This window comes from Serinus canaria, chromosome 2 (genome assembly GCF_022539315.1).
Source record: "Serinus canaria isolate serCan28SL12 chromosome 2, serCan2020, whole genome shotgun sequence".
NCBI classification, from domain to species: domain Eukaryota; kingdom Metazoa; phylum Chordata; class Aves; order Passeriformes; family Fringillidae; genus Serinus; species Serinus canaria.
In genome coordinates this window covers 39,707,765-39,733,479 of record NC_066315.1, presented here as the reverse complement: position 1 = coordinate 39,733,479, position 25,715 = coordinate 39,707,765, and the positions used below count along the sequence as shown (strand labels likewise).

Here is a 25,715-nt window from a genome sequence, read left to right as displayed (position 1 = left end):
TGCCAATGGTGAAGGTAGTACTGTTAGCTAGAACACTGTTTACCTTGTTTTGTAGAGAAGGTTCTAATGGGAACAAAAATCCCAAACCCAAGAAAGGTATTAGCAATGTTCTTAGATACCTTTTTTGAATCAGTTCCTGAAAATTTATTCTAGACATCCAGTCCCAAATTCCAAATAGCAATATGTACTACAGAGCAGTTTACTTGTATTCTTGTGTTTTTATGGGACCTCTATTTTCATCTCTGTACTTTGCTTCCTTTTGCCTTGCATTAAGTAAGACACATGGATTTTTTTTATTCTGAAAAAATGAAAGTTTTTACTCTGATGAAAACTGAGTTCTGATTTCATTATTCAGTCCTTGAAGTGAACTTTCTTTTCTGTCTTGAAGGATGCCTCATTGCTTAGAGTATGTTTCACTTAGTTAAGTGCTTGTTAGGGCTACATATGCTGGAGTATTCTCCAGTGAATGCCTGAGCTTGCTGATAGTTTTTTTTGTTAGCCAGTGCCTATATGATATATGCTTAAATATATCTCTAATAGTTTCAGATTTATTTTTTCAAGAATGAAAATGCAGCTAATTTATCTAAGAGCATAACGTCTCCTGTGACTCCTGACTTACATGTTTTGTTCAGCAAACATGAAAATTTCACACACACAAACTTGCTTTTCCCCATCCTTGAACACCTGTATCCCCAGGTATAATCTTTCTTGACAGTTATCTTTCATGTATCACTTCCATTTTTTAGGGCACTTTATTCTTAATACTCTTTTTACAAGAGATTATGGGATATATGTTGAAACAGGAAACCAGTATAATATGATGAGCTCCTTGTCAGCATGTGCTGATTTACTTTTCTTTTTATTATGCTTTGGTAACCCTCTAATAAGCTGGTCAACCAAACATGTATATGTGCATATTAGTTCTTAGATCCCACCTCTTAGAGGGGGATTGTGTGTATTAGGACATGTTTAAATCATGTTCTTATACACACATAATTGTGTATTAGGATAGGACATGAATACTTATGGAATTTAGTTATTACTGTAATGATTATTATAGGCAACCAAGTCTGCTCAGTTGGTCCTATTTTCTTTACTGCTCTGCAGTTTTGATATTTTAATAGTTGAGTTTGGAGCTTTTTTTCTTAAATCAGGTTTGTATCTGTAGGATCAACTCTTTGATTGTTTGGGGGGAGGGGAACGTATGTGACCTTTACCTAGGCATGCTTTATGCACCTCCTTCTTGTCAATTATTCTGGGGTTGTTCAACTTACTGGTCCCTGTAGTGCTTGGTATAAATGTGAGAGTAAATGTGTCTAGTTTGCTGTTTCCTTGTTTGATGGCATGGTACATGAAACCAGCATGTTTTGGATTTCAGGGATTGTAGAAGTCACCAGTAATGTTTTCAGGGAGACTGGTCATCCCAGGAAAATTGTTTGTGGCAAATGGGAGAAATGTTAACACTAAATGGAAGTACTATTATGAGCATAAACAGTCTCTCTTCCTGCTTAAGGAAGAACTGAAAAATTCATTACAAACTCCAGTCTGAAGGAAGATTGCATCACAAGACTGTGTTCTCTTCCTAAGAAATTAGTGGGACGTGGAAACTATAGCAACAAAAGTAACAAGGGATTTTGGAGCAATGTTTGGTTTTAGCCATATGGGGCTATTGGTAAGTCACAGCAAGAGAATATGGAGAAGGGGCTGTGTATCTCATTTTTGTGCCTTTTTCAAAAATTAGGCTACAGCTGCCTGTGAAAATTCTCAGTAAAACAAGACTTTTATTGGAAGACAGTTGCATTTAACACATTTAGATATGTTTGGTCATGATCACTTTTAAAAAATTAATAAGTCTTTGTGCATAACAGATAGAGTTAACGGATAGAGAAGTCTTGTAATATTTTGGTTGCTAATGATTTTTTAGTTTATTTTTTTGAATGGATTAACAGCTGCTGTGTAATTTGAAATAAGAAATTCTAGAAAAATTGAAGAGTCAGTTTCAAGAGATAAATTTTTTTTGGTTAACAAATCTTACTCTGACTTAAGATAATATCTTCTCCCTCAGATCTTCAGCATTCTAGTTAGTACTCCTCAGTAATTTCTGACTTTCCTGATGTCTGGTATCAGATCTGCTCTTATCTCTTATCTTACTTGCATGAGTATGACACTTCAGCCTGTAATGCTTGCAATTTACTATGTAAATTGTTAATGCGTATTTGTATCTGTGTGGGTTTGGATTGGTTTGTTTTAATCTGATATAATCTATCCCTTTTGTAAGCCTCATGGTGTTCCATTTGTTTTATCTCAGGGGAAGGCCTTTCAGCCTCCCGCCACTCTTTACGAACAGGTCTCTCTGCCTCCAATCTTTCCCTGAGAGGAGACAGCCGTTTGTCGGTTCTTCTCAGTTACCTTCTTCCTTCTTCAAGAGCTGGGACCCCGGCAGCCTCAAGGTGTACAACCCCTGTAACCACCCCTCAAAACACACCACCCTCCAGCCCAACCACAAGTGCCCAGCAAAGCCCGCTTCAGGGCAAGGAATTGCTGGTGTCACCTGCCAGTGATGATATTCCTTCAGTAGTAATCCACCCACCTGAGGAGGACTTAGAAGTGCAGGAAAGCCAGGAAAAGAAGACAGAGGAAAATATTGGCAAAACACCAGGCAACTATTGAAATTTAAGCTGTCCATGTGTGATGCTCTCTGCATCTGGGTCACTTGCACTGCAATGTTTTTGGCACAAAAAATACAATAACCATTACCTCTGCCTGCATGTTTATTTTTTCTCAGTTGTGACTGTCGTCTTGTTTGGCATTTTTAACTTTTTAGCTTTTAACGAAAGCAAGCAAAAAATTCTTTAATTAACATTCATTTGTGTAATTAAAAGGGAATATGGTTTTTAAATCTAATATATAAGGAAAATGTCAAAAATGGTGGCCTTTTCCTTTCACTCACCTACAGTCCATAGCAAGTTTTTCTTTGGTTTTGTCAGTGGTTGAGTTAATGTCTTAAACCAGTGTTGGATATCCTGAGATAGGTACAGCTGAAGCCATGATAAAGTATTAGGGGCAGATATGAAAAGAATGAGGAAGGATACAATTATCAGTGGCATTCATAGTTTAGTTATGTCATGAAGCTTTCAAGCAGTTTTATTTTTGTTTTTGTGCTTTTTAAAACCATGACTGTTAAAACCAGCAGTAGTTAACTGATGAAATGGTCAGGTTCAGTTCACCTGCAGCTGTTTCCAGATAGTTCTCCATTAGTGCACTGCTTTAGGATCACACACTCCATTAGTGTTTTGTTGTATTTGATATGCAAAATAAGAGACAGTAGTTAGGAGCTTGTAATTGTAGGCCAGAACTCAGCAATTTATTATTTTGTTATCTGCGCAGCTATTCTTCTTTATATGTGAAAAGGTATGTAGGTGTATAGGTAAGTTGAAAGAAACTGTTAAACTTTCCATCCTTTCTTGAAATGCTTTTAGTAAAAGTTTCATAACATTTGCATTCTGCAGACGTACTGTTACACTAGCTTTACTTTTGCAAAATTACCACCTATTTGGAAACTTCACAATTCTACTTGGCAGATTGTATTTTTAAGGGGGGGGGGGGTCGTCTTTCCTTTTGATGTTCAGGCTCTTCCTCCCCTTACTAGAAATTTGTCTTGCCAAAATCCAGCTTGTAGGTTTGACTGTGTTAGGCCTGTGTATGTTGGGAGCAAGGGGAGCTGATCTCCTTCAGTTCTTCTATCAGTTGAGGCTTTGCTTGTTTCCTCCTCACTTGTTTAATAAGAGCACACTGTTACATCTAACAGTGGAAATATGCTGACAGAGAAGAAAGAAGCTGTGGTTATCTGCCTTTTCACTTTAGCAGCCAAATCACTGAAAAGGAAAGAAACTACGTCATAGTTTCTTATCTTCAGTTGAAGAATAGAGGCCTCATCATTACTTAAATTCAGAAAAGCAAACACAAATCTCTTTTTCTGACTTCCTTATGGGAAATGAGGAGAATTCACGTGACAATAATTCTGTCACAGGTCATCTTCCAAATGTGCTTAGAAATCAGAAGTAAAATAATAGCTGTGATTATTTTTCCAGTTCTCATTTCTCTGAGGGGAATAACAGCATGCCAGACACAAGATCTTTAGAATCCAGGGAAAGGCAAACAAATGGAGCTCAAGTACATGATGCTATTACCATCATCAATACTAAGGCTTGGTTCTAGAATCTCCAAGTCATGTTCAAATCAGTTTTGTTCGTCATGTGGATGTTTCTCATAAAGAAAAAAATCTGAAATGCATGATTTCCCAGTTAATCCATAAGTCTTTCCACAGAATGATAAACACCAACAACGAAGATATTTTTGCTTTCTGGAGTTTCCCCTGCTTTTTTAGTTCAAGAAATCATCTGACCACACAAAGACATATTTTTTCTTTAGATTTGCTTATGAAGACATTCTCAGACTATGACTTCAGGGCTGCAACTGGACCAATTTCTGTCTTGGGAGGCAAGAGTCAAAGAAAACCCTGACAAGGAAGTTAACTTCCTGGTATTAATTAAGATAAAAAAACCAAAAAAATCTTCCTGGTCCATTCTACTATAGGTTATGGTCTGTATCACTTCTCTAGTTATTCAGAATATTAGAGTCTGAAAACATTTTACACATCTGTATGATTGAGTTTGATTTGCCTCCTGTGAGTGTGAGGAGCTGTTTCAATTTTCTAATAAGTGGCTTTTTTCTGTATACATTCCTCTGTCATTTGCCTTGTATTATTCAGACTTTTATTTTTTAATTTTCATAAATAGCTGTAAGGTTACTGAACTTAATGTGAGTTACTGTAAAAGGAGGGAAAAGAGACACACCTTTGGTCTACCACTTAATTTTAATCAGCCAGTCATCAGTTCATAGTAAGTCAACTAGACAAAGGCTTCTCTTAATAATGTTTTTTTAATTTTGTCATAAGTTGAAGAGCAGTATTTGTTTTCCCATCTTTGAACTGTTGAATAATGAATTCCATAGGAAGGGCTGGGAAAGGAGCTGCGTCACAGCTAAAAATGAACAGTTAATTCACCAGCATCATTGAGGTTTCATAATGTCTGTGAACAACAGCAAAGAAGTCAGCTTTAAGAGGTCTTTTGGTCCACTGATAAATGTACTTAAAAACATAGCAAAATAACATTTACAGTGGCTTTCCTCTTACAGTAATTGCTTCCTGAAAATATTGATTCAGAGAAGTTTGCAAATTTGCCCTCTAGTAGTAATCTGAACTTTTTGTTTTGCATTAGAGCTGCATTGGAATTTAGTTTTAAAAATTGATTTTAATTTCCTCAAGTATAAATATGGTTGACTTCATATTTAGAAGATATGTATTATATATTTTTTGCCTTTCTAAATACAGTTATTTTGAAATAGTCATGCTTAGGTATTGAACTCATATATTACTCATCTTTTTCATATGAAACAGATGTGAGACAACTATGTAATCTTCTTGCTTTCTTTTTTCTGTAAATACTGTTGATTAGATTTTTATGATCACAGTATTAAGTGTAGTTGGCTAGAAAAAGCACATGTTCTTTAGTGATGGTGTAGTTATAAATACCTTGAGTTTATGAGGTTTTATTCCAAATTGGTCAAGACTCACTTCACTGTAGTCTTTCAGAGGAGACAAGTGGTCCGTCTGCCTAACATCAGGAAGAGTGCTGTGTTTTTAAGGATCCCCCTCAGTAGCTTCATAACAATGAGTTTCTCTGTCTTTAGATCTGAAAAGTACTTCTAGGTAGTTGTCCTTGAGTTTGCATCTACTGAACCAGAGAAGAGAAGGAAGTAAGTTATTTTATTAATGTGAGTTTGGAATAGAAGTTTTTCACTATTAAAGAAGATTAATTTTTCAATTCAGAGTTTCTCTATAAATAGCAGATTGATGGATATGTGTAATGATATGGAAATGCTTGCTCAGGTCTGAAAACCTGTGAGCAGTATTGTCTTGTGAGACCAGCAGTCTGTCCAACTGCAAGGCCAACAGAAAACTATTCACACATGGTTTAGGATCAGACAAATATTCCTGTGTCAGTGCCAAAACTTGTGAGCCTTGACTGTGACCGATTGGTGAAATTTTGAAGGCAAACCTTTTAGAAGAATCAGCATCACTTTAGCACTGAAGAAATAAATATTTCTGCTAATATTTAGAATCCTTATTCTCTGTCCTTGTCCTTGATGATCTCTCCGTTTTTTGTTCTAGTCTCTGCTTGCACTTGCTCACAGTGCTTTTCCAGAAAGTGCAAAACGATGCATAATGGCTCATCTTTCATCAGATAAAAACATTCTAAGTTACCTGTATTGCTACAGAGAAGGGGAAAAATGAAGGAGTTTATATGTCTAAACTTTTGTATGATGCTTCTCTTCTGCAATAACTGTTTAATATTTCTTTCTAGTGCTACAAACATCAACTCCTAAGCAGTTAAATACTTAGATCAGCTCGTTTCGTAGGTGGTTGATGATATGATTCTTGTGAATAACATATAAATCTTGAAGCAGAAGAGTAGAACATGGTTTTTGTTGTTGGGATTTTTTTTTTTGTTGTTGTGTTGGCTCATTACTTGTGCATGCTAGGATTTATGAAGGAAATGACAGCCTATTAACTTGATTTGGTTTTTGCTTCAGGAAAAACTACCCACACCACTTACATCCCTTATGAACTGTAAGAATGAAAATTAGCGGTAAAGGCTTGGACCTGCATGTTTTTGTTGATATGATGACCTTTTGAAAGAGCTTTTTGAAAACAAGTATGGGGATGAAATAAAGTGAATTTAGTCATCATTTGAAATGCTAAAAAAATTTCAAAGTGGAGAAATTATAAACATGGGGGTGTGCAAGTAGTTATGTGGCAGTAGTTTTGATAGAGCAGTAGCCTGAAGATAGCCAGAGAGGGTTTCATTTATATCTTGACTAGAGAGATGCTTGGCCTAAATACAAACTTTCTCCATGTAATACAGTGTTTAGGCTTCAGTCTTTATCTAGATGTGGTTTTGAAGGCATGTGAAACCATGTTCTGTCACCACAGCTGAAAGGTCTAGTGTAGACAAGCAAGGAAGGCCAAATGCATTTCTAGTGCACATTAAACTGAACAAGCAAAAGCTCTGTAATTCAAAAGGTGGGATTTGGGCTTGGTTGTGCATGCCTAGACCGGCTTTTAAATGTTAATTGGGTAGAGAGAACCATGATGCAACATGGAATTCAGTGTGTATGAATGCTTGGGTTACTTGCCTTTTGCACCCTTTAGTGAACCTGCAATTCGGTGCTGATGGCAATGTGCAGGATTCATAACACAGTTTTGTTTTGGTATGAGTGTTAGAGGGAAGCTGTGCGTTGAACATAAAAAACTTTATTGTGTGTGCTCTTCAGCTCAAGTATATATTCCAGATAGTAACACATGGTTGGATGAATAGTGGGAGCTTAGCTCTGTTGATTGAAAGCATGGTTTGCAAGCTATCCTTCATGTAGTACGCTACTAAACTTTTATAGCTTAGTTAACTTAGTTGACTACATTCCTTGTGAGGCTTGATGACACTTTTTACAACTGCAGTAACTGCTACACGGCAGACTAGAGGTGTTTGCGTTTGGTGTCCAAGGACTTCTTAGTACTGTGAAGATGCTATATACTAACTGCCAAATCAGTTATGATTAAAGTGCCAGCAGTTATCTTTTCTGCAGTTAAAGCAGCTGATGTTTTCTGGTGACTGTTTTGCAAATGGCCATCATTTGGGGCAATACCTTTTTTTTTTTAAATTATGTCATTTTTTTTGACAACACAGTGACTTGTTAATGTTGCATTTATGATACTAATGTAGGGCACTTACTGAATAACGTGCACTTTTGCGTGAAGCAAGCTGCCACATTGAGTTTTGGTAATGTTGCACACTCAATTCATTTCCTGCACCATTTTCAACTTATCTCCTTTGTTTTAATTTAGGGCTGTTGGCATCTCCACAGTCAGCACCTGGAAATTTGGACACTGGGAAAAGTGGAGATGTTAAAGCTACTGGAACAGGAGGAAGCAGAGAAAACAGCACTGTTGATTTTAGTAAGGTAAGTAACATTAAATAGCTTGGTGTTTGGCATCAAATAACTATGTAACAAAAACTGTGCTGGTTGTATCTTCCCCCTTAGTTACACTGGGACACGTCTTAGTTATTTCCATGAAATATATACTGAGAGATAACTTGTGTCACAATACCATCTAGGCTAAATGTGCCACATGTTTTAAAATTCTTCCTAGTGGAATACTTCTCAATATTTTGGTAACATACGAGTGCAGCTGCTGTAATTTCTCATGCTGATGGAGATATTTACACATCTGCTATTAAAGCTCTTATGAGGGCAGTTTTGTACATTGTGTTGCACAAGCTAGAACTTTTTGTTGGTTCCTTTTTTTTTTTTTTTTTTTTTTTGTGTGTGTGAAGAGGGCTTTTAAGAAGAATTTGCTTTATATGTATAATGAGTTTTCTCTACGAAAGTTGTAACATTAGTAACATGTAATACCACTTTCTGAAAGAAACCTTGTAAAAAATCTGCTGTAAAGCTCATATATTTCTTCTATAATCTAAATTTGCTGGGCAAGTTCCATTGTGGCTGTTACTATAAAGTTCAGTCAGAAGTGTCATCTATACTGTGAAACACTATAAGAAAATTGTTTTGCCAAGTTAAATAATTTTGCTTAAGGATAGCTAACTTACACTGTAGTTCTGATCTAATCATGGCAGATGCCATATATTCCTGCTCCTTTGTCACAGTTTATATATTTTTGCTTGGCCTGTCCTTGTGTACACCTGCCTTGTCTCCTGTTGGATAGGAGTCAGCCTCCTGTAGTTGTGGCACACTTGGTGTGGGACTCAAGAGGCCATATGTAAGTTCTCTAGTTAGCAATGTCAGTGGTGCGTGTGTGTGCGTGTATGTATGTGAACACAGAGTTCATGTGCTGTACCATTTTCTAATGCACTTCTGTAGTTATGTACAGAAATAAAGGTGAAGATTTTCAGCCATCATTCTTTGATTTGTATGAACATACAAATTATTTTTCAAAATTTTGACATACTTGAAATACATAGCTGTGAAATAACTTACTGCATTCTAGAAACCATGTGTAATTACATGAACTCTCCTTACTTAATTGTGCATAGATTTTGTTAATTTATGTCCTATCACAAAATGTTTGTCATGATAATATTAGAAAGGTGATTATGCAGTTTGGAGTCTTCTAGAATATAGTAGGTGTTAGTAATTCTAACTTACAGAAAATAGTTTATTATTATTTGGCTGGCTGGCTGGCTGACATTTTCTAAATGTGTTTGTCTTTTCTGTATTGTGGGATATTTAATTTTTTTTTTAATTTTTCTTTGTTGCATAAATGTCTTGTAAATTCTGGTAAACTTAATTATGTTATGGAATTTCTGCTAAGAAATGTAAGGGATTAAACACTTGTTTCATCTTTGTATGAATAGGTTGATATGAACTTCATGAGGAAAATTCCTTCAGGAGCAGAAGCATCAAATGTGTTAGTGGGAGAAGTAGATTTTTTAGAAAGACCTATTATTGCTTTTGTGAGGCTCTCCCCTGCTGTGCTTCTCTCGGGTCTCACAGAGGTTCCAGTTCCTACACGGTAAATAAATGCCTGGAAAGTCTGGCTTTACTTATGCAATAAGATAATAATATTTAAGATCTCAAATAGCTGTAAATTTTTATATATACTGTATTAAGCTCAAAAAATGTAGAGTTTTGTTTAACATTATGTCAGTCATTTGCTGCAAAATTTGAAGGAATGAGATCTGCCACAAAATTCTCTGAATGCATTGTATATCTTTATATATATATATCTCTGTATACATACACACAAACATATACATCTATATACATGTAAAGATGCTGTCTTAAGCAAGTGCAGGATTTGAAACTGAAAGGTGATTTGGAGTAAAAGCACTGAGTCTTCCAAGCTGGTGTTGACATTTTGAAGATGGGCATGAAGATAGTTATAGTTCCTTGGGTGTGACACAGCTTGTCAGTGGCGAAGAGCACACAAAGTCTGAAGGTCTGTCTGATCTGAACATCTGCTCTTTTTATACAAATGCTCTGCATATGAATGACTTAAGTGGTGAAAAACCAATTTTTTATTGGATACCCAAATCTACATGATTGACATTGGAGTAGTCAATCTTCAGCTAATAGTTTTCAGTCTGCAATATGCCATCCAACCTGGTGCAGTCACCCCTGCTCCCCCAAATCCAAGGATCTCACCAGAATACTGTGGGTATGTTTACCACAGATGTTCAAAATATCAAAATACAGGTCTCATGATGAAGGTAGAAGATCATTTCATCAATCATCATGGATGACATTTCATTTTCTGTGCACATTGATGTATTGGGCTGTTATGTAATGTTTGGCATACATTTGTATTTATGTTTTTTGGTGGATTTTTAATGTTTTGAAATTATCAAAGTGTTTGTTTATTTTCATGATTTTCAGCTTATGCACTCTATTAAAGGGCAGAAATATATATATGTGAGAATTTTTGGAGAGTAGTTGACAGGAGTACCCCTAATTCCAAAATTTCTGCATACTGATTACTGTAGCTGAATCTATTCTGTCCTAAGTTTTTCAGAATGGTGTAGACTTGCAGATCTGGAATAGCATACTTGGATTCTTAGGATGCCCTCTCGTTTTCAGTTAGAGTAGTAAACTTGAAAAGGAGACACAAGTGACCTTTTTGTACTATGAGTTGAAAGAAAACACTACTTTTTTCAGATGTGTTGTGCTTGGGAATGTTATTTTCATGAAATATAGGAAGAAGGTTGTGAAACTAATTACTGAGGTCCACTCTTTGGTTTGTATCCTTTTGAATTTATAAAATGTTATTCCTGTTCAAGGTTTTGGAGAGCTTTATGTCAGGCACTGTTACTGCACAAGGATCTACTAATATGTGCTGTGACCCAACCCCCCAGATGGGATCAGCTTCCCAGAAAGTCTCTTATAGATGTTCAAATACCCAAGTTCCCTTGTTTTCCACTGACACAAGACTAGGATATGGCTTATGAGTATGCCCAAGTGTACTGTAAGAAGTACAGTGGGTGCATCCTCTGTGTGCCATACCCAGTCACAGCAGGTAAGGGGGTTGAATTCCCATGAAAAGGTTATCATCAGGGAGCATAGGACAGGTCATAGAGCTCCTAGGCTACCACTTAAGAGGTCTTTGCTACTGGGAATGTTAGAAAGGCTTAGAATCCCAGGGAAATAGTCATTGAGCTCTAGTCTGTGGATTTCTACAATGTTTAAAGCATTATAAGAAGTTGAAAAACTAGGCTTAATTAAGAAGATATCTGAGTAATTTTGGCTCAGGATTTGAGTTCCTTACAGTAATGACTTGAAGCAGAATCTTTTCGCAGTGTTGCAGCAGTCTTTAAGATCTGAAACAGTGAAAATGGTATTTTTACTCCACCACTAAATTTTCTTTAAACATTAATTTGAAAGACTCCCTCTTGAATATATGCAGATGAGTCAGCCATACTCATCTGTATTACTTTCTTCACAGGTTTTTGTTTTTGTTGCTGGGACCAGCAGGAAAAGCTCCACAGTACCATGAAATTGGACGATCAATAGCAACGCTTATGACAGATGACGTGAGTGATGTGTTTTAAATGCTTTGTGGTTAAAGTCTAGAAAGAGGTATTTACCAGCTGATTTTAGTACATGATTTGGAGTAGTAGGTTAAAGGCAAAAACCCTCAAACTAGTTAAATGAAGAACTGTAAACTTAATTATTTTTTGTGTTAGTGAAGTAGATAATGGTAAATTACCTTCCCTTCTTGTCTGTCTTGAAGAAATCCTAAATGTGTTTCTGAAAACAAAATTTGGCTTTAATATATAGATTTCATTTTTGTGTTAAATTGATTAACAGAACTATTAAATAGAACTGCATTTGATATGAGTCACTGTATGTCAGAAAGGACAGAAGCAGCTGCACAAGTGCTCAGGACACAAAGTTTTAAAAATGCATGCAATTGAGTCATCATAGATATATATTTTTTTTAATCTAAGCCAGGTCAAATAAATAAAATGAGAATTTTAATAGCCTTTTGAAGTCATATGCTTAGAGCCCTATTGGTTTAAGGACCAAAGGAGGGAACCAAGACCTTGTAAGAGTGTTGCCATCTTGCTGAGCAAAATTAGGATGTTTTAATTTTGACTTCACATTGAGCGCCACCTACTGAATTCTGATAATTTTTAAGGTACTAGCAAAAATGCAAGTACTTTTTGCTCTGCAACAATTTGGTGATGTAAACTAGAAATTTGTCATTTTGCAATTGGTAGTGAGTGTGTGAATACAGTTTTTGTTCAGTGTGAGAATTGAATATTAAAAGCTTTAGTTGCAGCTTCTGATCTTTTCTAGATAGGCTGATTTGATTTTTAAGACTACTCTAGATCACTGAAATAGAAAGAAAAATCAATTTTTTGATGGTCTAAAAAGACCTGAGTAGACTTTAGAGATCTATTTTAAGATTAGAAGATTTAATGATCAAATTTAATGGTATTTGGAGAGAAACAGTTCAGGTTTCAAATGTACAGAAAAAAATAGGATCCTATTCTACAAGCAGTTTTTTTATAACAAAATAGCATTTATTTTCTCTATGTGTATAAAATATATCTTGGAGTTCATGATGTAGTAGTCTGTAAAATGGTACAGGTTTTTTTAGGAGGATTGCTTTTATATGCTTTTTAAGCAGTCTTCTAAACTTAATTAAGGTAGATGTATAAAAATGCATTTTTATTCTTAATAAAAACTTGTGATTTGGTTTGAAGCTTATTTCAAGTATTTTTGGTCATTATTTAGCACAGCATAGTGGTAGTGTGGCTGTAAGGCAGAATTGTTCAGATAATAGTACATGAACTTGATGTCCTGAAAATTAAAGATTGCCTTTTCATTTAATTTTAGAGATTACCTCAGTATTAGTTTTGAGTTTGAAGATAAAACTTCCATGTCTTATGGTCCATAAGAATGTGAATACCAGTAGTTTTTAGTTTAAAAGTATGTAAGTAAAGTAAAAGCCAAACTTTTGAGGACCTGCAAAATATTTTCCATGCCTTTTAATCAAGTGTAATCATTATATAATGATAATCAGTTCCTCTTTCAGAAAAAATAAAATAAAAATGAGTGTTGAGTACTTTCTTCTTGTAGGTTTTCCATGATGTTGCCTATAAAGCAAAAGACCGAAATGATTTGTTGTCAGGAATTGATGAGTTTTTAGACCAAGTGACAGTCCTGCCTCCGGGGGAGTGGGATCCATCTATACGAATTGAGCCACCAAAAAGTGTTCCTTCCCAGGTAAAAGGGAAATAAAGGTCCTGTGTTTTAGTGAGGGGCTCTAAAATAAACATAGGATTTGAGCTGCTGAATACAGAGGGACAATCACTGCCCCTGCCCTCGTCCTGCTGGCCATACTCTACTTGACACATGCCAAGATCTCACTGGCCTTTCTGGCCACCTGGCCACACTGCTGGCTCCTGTCCAGACGGCTGTAAAGCATCAGGAAAGTCCCCACATCCATTTTGCAAGAAAAAGTTGATTGTCTATATAAGTTACCAAAAAAAAAAAAAAATTAAGAAGGGGGGGAAACGCGTTAATCAGTTTTCTGCTATGCTGTTAAGTTAATTTTATTTACAATATTTCCTTTTGAAATACTGAAATGAGTTCATGTGAGAACTGGAAGAATTGGTGGGAAACTGTATTGGAGTTCATGTTAACAAAAATTCTATGAGTAGTCTAGCAATGAATGGTCAGCAAGAATATTTTAATTATTGTAAGAACTTCTCTTTGCATGCAGTATTCATTACAGTGTTCAATGTGTTTTACGTAGCATATACTGATAACAGAATGTTTATGAAATAGATAAAAATCCATCATATTGCTCAGTTGTGATGATGCAGGCTTACAATGAGAGCTAACAAAAGTGGGTCCTTGGAGAGATTTTCTTCCCCTCCTCCCTCTTTACAGCTTATAGGAATTTGGGCCTCCAGGATCAAAAGCAGGGGAGAGACCAGAGCTTTTTGTTCAGAAGGTTGAGGTTGGTTTTGGGTCCTGTGGTGGTTTGGCAGATTGGGTGGAATAGAATGGGGTAACAGCAGTGCAATCTATTCATGAATGGCCGGAGGTTACTATATAACTTGTTTCCAAAATAAGCTGGGCTCTGGGTTTTTTGGGAGGCATGCTCAGCTGAAAAATTTATGAGGAGCTGGTAAGCAGCTTGCTCAGCAGGGGAATTACTTCTCATTTATATTTCAACTAAATACGGTGTGTATCATAAAAATAGGTCATTTTCTGATACATGTTAAACGTTTCTGCTCTGTAAATGGTTGAAGAAAAAAGTATCTAAAGATTCCTGTCTCATGGTTGAGCCTCTACTGTGTGTTGAAAATCTAGGCTTTGTTTCATTGTGTTTCAGGAATCTATTTCTTGTAGGTACAGGGAAGATGAATACTGTTGTGCAAGGTACTAATAAGGTCTTCTGGGTGGTACTGTACAGTTCTAGTCATCTGTACTCAACAAAAGATTGGTTTGGAAAGTGGAGGACTGCTGGTGAGCTGGGAATATGAAAAATGGTGCGGAAGGCATAGGATTTGTTCATGCTCTCTTTTAATTATACTTTTTAGTGTAAAAACAGTCTCAAAGGTTTTTTTTTTTTCCCTTTTTCCTTTTTTCCCCCCACATCTCTTCTGTAGGAGAAAAGGAAGGCACCTAAATATCCAAATGGATCTACTCCTACAGGAGAGGGTCTTAAAGAAGAAGGCCATCATGCTGGACCTGAACTTCAGAGAACTGGAAGGTGTGTTCACTTCCCCAAATGCTAGCTTCCATAAAGAAATGAAAGTGATAAATCTTCATCTTAATGATTGACATTTAAGCATTAAAAAATCACGGTACAAGTGTCAGAGCGCATCCTTTGTCCTTTTCAAGTGTTGGATTCTTGCCTGTAAGTGCCAATCTTCTTAAAGTATTTTCAAGCCTCTGGCAATGTTTCTCAACACATTTGCGAAGGATTTCGCATAAGATGCTGCCTAATTTAACTAACTGTCTTTTAAAAGTTGGGTTTTAAATTTTAATCTTCAGGAGCATGCAATTATCATAATTACAGCAGGAATATGCAATTTTCGGTGTTGGGCTAGGTACTAAAAAATCCCATTAATGCAAGTCTGTTTTATTAAGCATGTATGAAACGGAACAATAAGAAATGAAAAGTGGCAAAAAGTAGTTTGGTATTGGTTAGCTTTGAGTTTTGGTCAGGTTTCTTATACAAATAAAATAAAACTGAAGGAATTTCTTTCAGTTAGTTGTTCTCTGTTTATTCCAAAATATTTGCTAAAGAGGTCTCCAACAATGGAAATACCTGGTTATGATTAAACTTTAGTATCTGAAATGAGAGTAGAGATTAAATCAACTTTAAAATTTTGGAGCATATGTACAGTGTTGTTATCCCCAGAATAATAAACTTCCAAATCAAATGCATCTTTTTCATACATTTGCGAGAAAGACTTCACAACATTTGTGTTGATTTTTACCTTTGTGGCTTTGTTATAATTACCTTTTACTGTTTTTGTAGACAGTATGTGGAGCTGAAAAGTTCAGTTCTGCTCACAAAATTATCTGTAGATAAGGCTTTCCTTTTTCTTAGGAGTGTTAAGGGATTTTTTAATAATTAAAAATAAAATAATTTTTCTAAATGCAAATTAATGCCTATTATTTTGGAGTCTTTAAGATTTTTAAAAATTGATTTTCAAATTCTTGGTAATAATTTACCTAGTTGAACTAAGTAGAATATCTGTGTTCTCCAGATAGGAACACTATTAAAAATGATAGAACTAAATTTATTTACTGATGTAATCATATGTATGTAGTGAATTCAAATAAAAAGCTACAACTGTGTGTTGGAGTAGTAATATTGAAGCGTGATAGTGCAGTGATCTTGTTGAGATTTAGCATATTTCTCTGTTCCATTATTTTGAATATCATAAGACGAATTGACTTAAAGCATCATTTAGGTGAAATTGTTTGCAAAGTTATTTTTTCAGTATCTAGCCCATATATTAAAAAAAACCATAGTCAGCTTTTAAAAATGTGGGTAACTTGCTTGATTATATTTGGAATACTGCCAAATTGGAGTAGATAAGATTCTCATTGACGTTTTTAATTGTTATGCTTTAATCTGGATTATGAAATAGCTAATTTGTGCCGGCAATAGGCACTGGCAGTCATGTGTAGCCCATAGTTTTAAACTAGCCAGAATCCTTTAGTGTACAGTTTGACGAGTTTCATCTCACCTATTTAGGCTTTTTGGTGGTTTGATACTTGACATCAAAAGGAAAGCACCTTTTTTCTTGAGTGACTTCAAGGATGCATTAAGCCTGCAGTGCCTGGCCTCGATTCTTTTCCTATACTGTGCCTGTATGTCTCCTGTAATCACTTTTGGAGGGCTCCTGGGAGAAGCTACACAAGGCAGAATAGTGAGTACAAAGAATGGTAGCGGCCAGGCTTTTAGACCTTCAGAGGCAAGTCACTGTGTGCATTTGTCTCATTTATTTATACTTGTATTTGAAGAATTTACCCACAGCACTTGATTAGCCTGCCCCAAAGCAGATCTTCCCCAAAAGGTAATTGCTATGGAAAATGTGGGGAACCTATGTGAACAGGAGAAGATGCACAGGGGAGGTAAAAAATGTTTATCCTGCCTTATTGGATGAATGGCTTCATGAATTGAGAAAAGGCTTGCATTGCCTTCTTTTTGGCTGCTTAAGAGTAATAAATAGCAGTAAAGGTGCACCATCCCACTGGGCCTACTTTAGGCAAAGTCAGAGGCTCAAGGTGGATAGCCAAGAATATGTACTGGCCTTGAGTAGTAGGCCTACAAGGATGATAATGCCTGCAGTGTGTGGCCAGCAGTCCAGTCCAGTTTTATGAAACTGACAGGATGTGTTTATGCTTGCACTAATACATATGTTGCTCACAATAAAATAATGTGTTTGAGGTTTATCAGCAGAAAATACTCTTCATTGTAAATGATTCAAATGTAAACCATATGCATACGAAATTTTGGTACTGTTTTGTTGGGCAGTAGATAATACCAGCACCTTTTCACCAGCAGTTTTTTGAAGCAGGGACGAATTCCTTAATATCAGCAGTGTTAGTAACCTAGTGTCAATTGGCTTATGAGTAAACTAGTTTGAAGTGTATTTTCTGTTTTTAAATCTATCACAAATAAACAAGGCTCTGTCCTTTTGTGGGAGGGAAGGATGTATTCAGACATGTCTTTATCAAATGCTAAGATGCTGTTGAAACCTGTGTTACAAAATTCTCCTTGATACTTAATGAAATTTTTAAGCTTGTACTATATTAAAACTTAGTTAACTGTTTTATCTCTTTCAATTATTGCTGTTGACTCAGATACTTGTTTATTGATGTAGCACTTCAAGCTGATAGAAATCAATTATGTCTTTTCTGTGTGCTGGTTTTCCCACTGTAAATGTAGGAATGATAACTAAAATGACAGTGTAACTTTTGAATATACAACATGTATAATAATGAAACTACCCTCCTTTCAAAGCTTGATTCTCAAACACCTTCTTTCTTTTAGCTATCTGGAAATGTTTGCGGGTTTGTTCCTGCCTTCAGATACTTGGTGTGCATCATTGAATAAAACATTTAGTTACTGCACACACATGTTCAAGCACAGTAGCTGACATTGTAAGGTACACAGTTTGTCTTTGAAACCTTCCCTCGCATTCTCAGAGGCCATCACCTCCACAGTGCTCCTGTCCCTGCCACCCTGACTGAGAGCCCCAAGGTTAATGCATTGACTAACCAAAAACACTAATTTGAAGGTAATAGAACAAGAGACTGGAATTATGGTTTTTTTCCTTAATGTTATGAACAAAGGACTCATTTTCATTTTAATAGCCCAGTTCAGCAAATCATTTTGACCATTTTCAGATGCTTTCCTGAATTGGAGCTCAAGTTTGAAGAATTCTGTTTTCTTAGGTTTGCATAATTTCCAAATAGCAAATGATTCAAAGTTCCACCAGGAACACTGTATTCCATCACAGAAATATGTAATCCATGACTTCTCATTGTGCTAGGTGGTGTAATTAACTGTTTTCAAGCAAATTTAATATAATTTTAGTATTTAAAATTCTGGCCTCTCTCTCTTGAGGTACATTATATCTGGGTATTTTTGGCAGAAAATATTTCAGGGAAACGCTTAATTCAAGAACTGAAGTAGATACTTTAATTCCTTGAAAAGAAATGCATTACCAGGCGGGACATTGGTTTACTGCTCATCTATTTTTGGTGTCATGTATACATAAACCAATATTCTTCAGTGATTTCTCCCGCACCTTTGCCTGTCAGCTTGTTTTTTTTTGTTTTGTTTTGTTTTTTTCCTTTTGTAATGCTTGGTTGACTGATGCAGGTTTGATACAGCACACTGTAGGTATGGTGGAATACAAATATCTGTTTTCTTTACAGAGACCATTAATTCTTTCTGTAAACAACATGATGAGTAACTATTTTCTTTTTTGTTTGTTTGGGGTTTTTTGTTTTAGTTTAGGCTGTTTTGTTTTGGTTTTTTGTAACTTTGTATAATTGTTGGTATGCTTTTCCTGCAGTGCTAGCAGGACTAGTAATTTGTTCTTATGGTTTTGGATGGCTTTATGTTTCTCAGGGGTGAAGTTTTCAAAATCTTGTCCGTGGTATTGTTACTGCAAAACAGTGTTAAGTTATTCTTGTCTCAAACATGGGAATTAATTGCAATGTGTTTACATCTTGTCTTGTTTCTAAGTTAGTGCATCTTAAAGCTGTATTTATGAGGATATGATGCTAAATGCTAACCTGAAAGGCAGCAAAGTTACAGCTTTTTTTTTCCCCCCCAAACAGAGTGCAATAGAGTCTCTCTTTGGAGCCTCATTAACTGGGATTGCCTATTCTCTCTTTGCTGGGCAACCTCTTACTATCTTGGGAAGCACAGGACCAGTTCTAGTATTTGAAAAAATATTATTTAAATTTTGCAGGTAAGTGATGTTTATATTGGCATGATGCACTTTTTAGCATTCTAGCCTGTTTCAATAGCTGTGATTGGAAGCAGATGTGCAGTAAACGTGTATGTCCATGAAGGTAAATACAGTGGCAAGAGACTGAGGGATTGATATGATTTGGTAAAGCTGTGAGCCACTGGCAACCTGAATGAGAAAATCAGTGATAAGAAGTGGCAAGGATGGAAATAAAAGTTATATTCTGACTGTGTGAAGTTGTTGGCTTTGCTTCTGCAGGGGTAAGCAGAGATCGATCTATCCTCTAGGAGAAACCATCTGAGTAGCTCTGGAGAGACCCATCCCCATGATGCTTCCTAAGCTAGGTAGTTGCACTGTCAGTCCTAGAAACATATTGCAGTGTTGCTGTGCTTTGGTGAGAGATGAGACAAAAAAAAAATTCTGCTTTCTTCAGAGCTAATATCAAGCATGAGAAAAGTGCTGAAAACCTATAAAGCTTGGCCTCAGTGTCTTTTCAAATAGAATGTAATACAGGTGGGTTTTGACTCAGTTAATGCTTTTTGTTTCTTTCTTCACCCAGGGATTATGGTCTTTCCTACCTCTCCCTGCGAGCTAGCATTGGTCTGTGGACTGCATTTCTGTGCATCATGCTTGTAGCCACAGATGCCAGCAGCCTCGTGTGCTACATCACTCGATTTACTGAGGAAGCTTTTGCAGCACTTATATGCATCATATTTATTTACGAGGCATTGGAAAAGCTTATCCATTTGGGAGAAGTGTATCCCTTCAACATGCGCAATGATTTGAATAAACTGACTTCATATTCGTAAGTTCCAAGTTACTATCTGTTAGTGAAATAAATAGGGACATATAGAGAGATGTATTGTTTACTAAATGGCAGTGGGTGCCACTTCCAGGAAGGATAGGAGGAATGCTAGGGTGGTATGGGCATGAGGAACACCAAAACAATTCTACTCAAGATGCTGTGAAGTTGAATTTTCTGTGTTAGCTATGGGTGTTTGGAAGGGATAAGGGGTTGTGACAAAGCCTGCTTTAAAACAGCTTTGCTAAAGGTCAGAACAGGACTTCTGCCTTGCTACTTCTAGGAAGTATAGTTTCATGAAATAGCATGAGTTGGGTTACCAGCTCACACCTGCCAGATGAAGATGCTGCTCACTGTTGCTCAGAGAAAACATTTCTCATAGTTTAAAAGAAGTAATTTAAATGTTAGTGCTCCCCTCCTGTTGGAGATGTGCATCTTCCGACTTCAGTTGTACCTGTGTGGTCACAGTGTGGGTGAGGGACCCCTAACAAGGTCATGTCCATGCACCTGGGGTGAGGGTCCCTGCTTGTTGCACTGGGACAGTCGTTCCCTAGTTGGAGAGCAGAATACTCTCAGTCCTGCTGGGCAGCTGCTCTGCCTGGCCAGGACAGTGATCCCCTTGCACACAGGGTGACTTCTAGCAGTGTCAAAACCGTTTTGGATTACTGTGTTTCCCCTCCAAGATCTCTGCCCACTTTTGCAATCATTCAGTGCTTCTTCAGTACTTTCTTCCAGGGGGAAAGGGCAAACAGCCTGTCAGTCTGCCACTGGCGTTCTGTTGACACTTGACATTTACACTCACTTTCCTGTCTTAGCCGCTGTTAAGACCTGGCCACATCGTGAGGAGTGGGCTGTGGGAGCACACTCACTCACTTATTTTTCCCTTCCTCTACTGGCTGCTCATCTTTCTGTTTTCAGTGGCTCTGGGTCCTCACTGGACTTCTGTGTAGGCATGTTCAATCCACCGAGCTGGCAGAAACTGTACTCTAGGTCTTTGGGCACTTGCCACCTGACTGTGTTTTGCCACAGGCAGGCCATGAGGGTGGAGACGGAAAGGTGGGGTTTTAATTTGGTTTAGCTCTGTGGTTTTTGGGACATGCCACAGTGTTCAGCTTGGGTTTGTCCTGCATTTTTTTCTCTTACAAAGCTGTAGGAGATCCAGCTGTTCACAATTGCTTTCTTGCTCCTTTCCCTTTCCTTTTCTCCCTACTCTGTAACCCCCAGTGGGGAAAAGGGTGGAGAACAAGCATGTTCTGTTAATTGAGCCACAAGACAATGTCAAATACTCTAACATTTTCTCTGGGTGTGGGTTTTTTTCCTTTCTCTTTCTGATTTCTGCTTATCTACTTGGTGGCATACTTAATCTTCATTGCCTTTGTTGAGAAATTTGTCAAGTCTTCCTTCAGCTTGGTTGTTTATGTTGCTGCCTTGACCAACAACCAATTATGATTTGTCTCGTCATGCTTATTGTTGCAATTCCTTTCTCTTCTGATGATTCTGTGTTGGCAACTGCTTTGTAGGAGCTACTGCTTTCCACTCCTTTCCCATTTCCTTTTGCTGATAGTTTAGAATTCAGTTAACAAAAGAAAATATGTTTACTTAGTATTTTCTAAATTCTCCAGACATTGTGCTTTGCAAATCTAGGTTCTTTTTGCCCATGCACATTTAATGTTTCTTTTTTCTTTACCTTCACACCACCAGGATGCAGATTTTCCCTTCCATGGTTCGTTGGGGTTTTTTTCAGTGTCTTTAGTGAATCTCATAGAAATAGGAGACTTATTTCTTGCTTACTACCTCTTTTTCCTCTTCTACATAAATGTTTATGTGTTAAGCTTACCAGTTGGTATACTTGAATAGCTTTATTTGAAAACCTCCCATTAAATCAATATTCAGTCCATTGCATTTTGTTTGTTTTTTTTTTTTATCTGATGTGTACTTCTATCAACCTGTCTGACAGAAAGGATTCTTCAGTTCGAGTTTGCAAAATGCTGCATTAGGGAGGGGGATTTTTACTTCTACAAAAATATTGCTTAAAAATTATGTATACAGTTGCTTTAAAGCTGAGCACTGTAAGCATTTATATCTTCAGTTTGCCCACTACATACACAGATATGGTGTCTTTCTTGAGGGTGACCTGATTCTTCATTTCCCCCACCCTCTCAATAGTCCTAGGTCATGTAAGAAAAAGCCTTGTACTCTGCTTCTTCCATAGAAGTTTGGGGTAAACTCTGGTTTAAACTCTTCAGGATTTTTGAATTTACTTCAAATTACTGCATTTTGGCACATACAGCTTAAAAGCATATAAACTTTTCTTCTTGCCTTCAGATGTGTGTGTTCTGAGCCTGAGAAACCAAGCAATGAAACATTGCGTTTGTGGAGGACTATGAATAAGTCTCGTGAAGATATAGCATGGAATAATCTTACAGTTTCTGTGAGTATCTAGAAGCTTGTGTATGTATCTGTGTGTGTATAGATGCATATGAATAAAAACCAAACACATGCACAGTACCAGCGTTTATTACATTTTTTCATCTGATTTGTTTTTTTAACTGAACCTGGACTGTTTTCCTTAAAACTGTATTTTTGAACATTCTTAATTTCTTCCATAAGGCTTTACATAGTCATTGTAGAGGACTAGATGAGTGAGTCCAAAGAATTAAATGCTAATGTAAGTCTGCTTGACGTAGCCACCTTAATGCTCTTTGGCACCACAGTAATCTTCCTGCAGGTGAGCATGATAAGATGAATAAGCAGGAATTTGCTTTCTTCCAGTTCCTGAAAGAAATATGTTTAATATGATGTGATGATGGAATTTGTATTTGAAGTGTGGCAGTAAACACATTTCATTAGTTTATTGGACTTAGGTACAAAACTCCCACAGAATCTAAGGAACTACCTAAATATTGATTGGAAGAAAATAATTATTTGAAATTGAAAACAACTGTTTAGAATAGGCTCCAAGGTATTAACTTATGAAGTGGATATTTGATACCAATATCTAATTTTGTGTGTAGGTGAACAGGAGGAAAGTTATCATGTGCAAGTGCTCTGGAAAGCTTTTAGAGAGAAACACTTTTGCTGATTAATAGTTTCTTGGGCAGTGTGCAGTGGAATAAATGCAGCTGTGTACAGCCACTTTGCTTACACTGGCATCTGATTCCCACCTGCTCTTGAATTATTTGGATTTGCTGCTGGTTTTGTTATGCTTGTTAGGTTGGTCATCTGAGGCCATTTAGAACAGCAGTGGTTATCTGTGTATGGGCTCCCCTTGTGTCTGAGTGTAGACATTCACACTAAAGCACCTCTTTTGCAGAAATTCCATTGTAAAACCTCAATGCTTTACTTGACTTGTAGCAGGACTTTTTTTTGTGTGTGCTACCTATGGCTCCCAGTAATCACTTAGGATGACAGTTTCTTTTCAACTTAGTTTTTATATTCCTTTATATTTATTACTTATTTTATATGCCTTTTTGTCTGTATGTCTTTATCTCTAAAGCATATTTAGTCTTACCTGAGAGACAGACATGACCCAGGATTTGGTGTTATCTTACAATCAAGGTAGATGGTGAAAAGGGAGAACTTGTGCCATAAAATAAAAATTTTCAATGAATTAACTAATAAATTAGGTTAGTGCACTACTGCTTCCAGCTACTTGAATTATTGGCTTGTTGTTTCCTGTTATACTCTGTGTGTCTACTTGAACTTTTGCTTTGCATTTCAGTAAGCCTTTTGGATAGCTGTCATCTGACTTTGTTTTCTTTTTTCTTTAAATCCATTATTTACAACGCTTTCCTACTTTGGTAGAAACTTTTTCTTATGGTTTGGGTAATCTTATTTTATAAGACTATGTTTTTTCCCTTAACTGAACAAAACAAAGTCAAAGAGATGGGAGGAACTGAGGAGATCCTTTTTTATGTTTGTTGGCTTAAAGTTGATATTAGATATTCTGCTTTTCCTGCATCATAAAACAGAATACAGGTAATGTGACCGTAAAGAAGTTGTTTCTTCTTGGGCATCTCCCAGCATTTTGGCATCCTGAAATAATCCATGGTGGCTACTGTGGCATTTCTGGAACAGACAGCACACATGTCTAGCCTTTTCAGGGTGAGGTAGTAGTGAAGGAAGGAATTCCCTTTTTGGAATTATGAGCTTTCTCAAATTTTTGGAATTACGAACTTTCTCACATTTTCTTTTATATGGAAAAGTTGGAAGCTTAGTTGACTATACTGAATTAATTAAACAGACTTATGAAGAGTTTTTCTCTTTGCAGGAATGTTTAGAATATCATGGTGTGTTTCATGGATCAGCTTGTGGCCATCACGGACCATATATTCCAGATGTTCTTTTCTGGTCTGTCATACTATTTTTTGCAACATTTTTCCTCTCCTCTTTCCTTAAGAAATTCAAGACCAAACGCTATTTCCCAACTAAGGTAATTCTGATTAGAGACTAGACTATTGTTACCTTGTAATATATACCTGGGTATAATTTAATGGAGTTGAATTCTGTCTTAAGAGATTTCTTTAAAACAGGAAAGGAAATAAAACCTAAAATTCAGCTAATAATTACAAAGTTTAGGACATTTGAGGAAAGAAATCATCTGCAGAGAATTTGGTGCTTATTCTGTATTTTTGTAGAATTACAGCAAAATATTCTAAACTTAAAAAGATCTAAGCAGTCCATCTTCCCCCATTAATCAGTATTGACAGGTATCATTAGTAAAGACAATATTGCTGCTCTTTTCCTCACCTAGCCATACAAAACAATTAATTACTTTTCCCACACTACTGATATCTATTGGGTTTTGAGTGGTTCCTCAGGGGATTACTATTTCTAATAGATGTTAATGTGATGATTCTTTTTAGATTGATTTATGTAACTTCTGTAGGCAAAATGCAGTGATTAGATCTGCTATAAACCTCAGCTCATCCCTGTAATGTCTTCCTAATGTTTAATAAAGTTATCTTTGATAATATGAATGTATTGCAAATTATCCACCTCCTATTGATTAAAACACTAAAGTATGAATATTACTGACCTAAGGAATCAGGGACTAGCTGTGATGGCGGAGCCTCCTAATGGGATTGAGGGGAGAAGGAAGATGATGGAGTTTAAAGTTATTTGCCTCTTGCAGTAGACCACTTTTAAATGAGTGAACAGCTGTACGGAACACTTGTCTTCTGCAGCTTCATACTATGCTGGCAGGCAGCTTAAATTTTAAAGTAACAAGAGAAAATAATGTTCAGTGGTGTAGTATAGTATAAATAAACCTCACTTTTTGTAGGGGAGAAAATAGTCTTTCTACACATGCAAATTATAATGGTGAAAAAGCAAGACTTAATCCAAGTCTTTTCTTTATAGGTGCGTTCCACCATCAGCGACTTTGCAGTATTTCTGACCATAGTAATCATGGTTGTGATTGACTATCTTATAGGAGTACCTTCTCCTAAGCTTCATGTTCCAGAGAAGTTTGAAGTAAGAAACAAAACCTTTTGAAAAGCATAACTTTTAAAATGATTAAAGTTTTATGAACAGTAGGACAATCAAATTGTATAGAAACAGTAAATCTTTTTTGATTACAATGTGGTTGATGAAGTAGTTTCTCTTTTCTGTTTTGGATGGTTTTGGATGTATGTCTCATCTGACAGAAAAAATTGTGTTTTATATTATTACTGAAAGGGAAGCATTCTTTTGCATAAATGTATAAAATGAAGGAATCAAATGGATTTGTTTTATTTTTCCCATATAAATGTCATGTTCACCTGTAACAGCTAAATCAGTCTTTTGGTCAAAGCCATTGGAAAACAACATAAACA

The 25,715-nt window shown here is 36.4% G+C and overlaps 1 protein-coding gene across 6 annotated transcripts in view; it reads left to right on the top strand.

The window, feature by feature from the left end:
• The window catches only part of SLC4A7 (solute carrier family 4 member 7), a 92,540-nt gene that overhangs the window by 53,436 nt on the left and 13,389 nt on the right, over positions 1 to 25,715 (top strand). For 5 of the 6 annotated variants that reach the window (XM_030239546.2, XM_050970500.1, XM_050970498.1 and 2 more), the window contains 11 exons: positions 7,964 to 8,079; positions 9,492 to 9,649; positions 11,576 to 11,663; positions 13,219 to 13,365; positions 14,760 to 14,863; positions 16,364 to 16,538; positions 18,964 to 19,097; positions 19,657 to 19,902; positions 22,225 to 22,330; positions 24,170 to 24,331; positions 25,261 to 25,374. In XM_030239546.2, the coding sequence (XP_030095406.1) occupies positions 7,964 to 8,079; positions 9,492 to 9,649; positions 11,576 to 11,663; positions 13,219 to 13,365; positions 14,760 to 14,863; positions 16,364 to 16,538; positions 18,964 to 19,097; positions 19,657 to 19,902; positions 22,225 to 22,330; positions 24,170 to 24,331; positions 25,261 to 25,374 (1,550 nt within the window). Of the gene's footprint in view, positions 1 to 2,308; positions 2,660 to 7,963; positions 8,080 to 9,491; positions 9,650 to 11,575; positions 11,664 to 13,218; positions 13,366 to 14,759; positions 14,864 to 16,363; positions 16,539 to 18,963; positions 19,098 to 19,656; positions 19,903 to 22,224; positions 22,331 to 24,169; positions 24,332 to 25,260; positions 25,375 to 25,715 lie in introns of all 6 variants that reach the window. The other variant, XM_009086135.4, reaches the window with a different exon arrangement.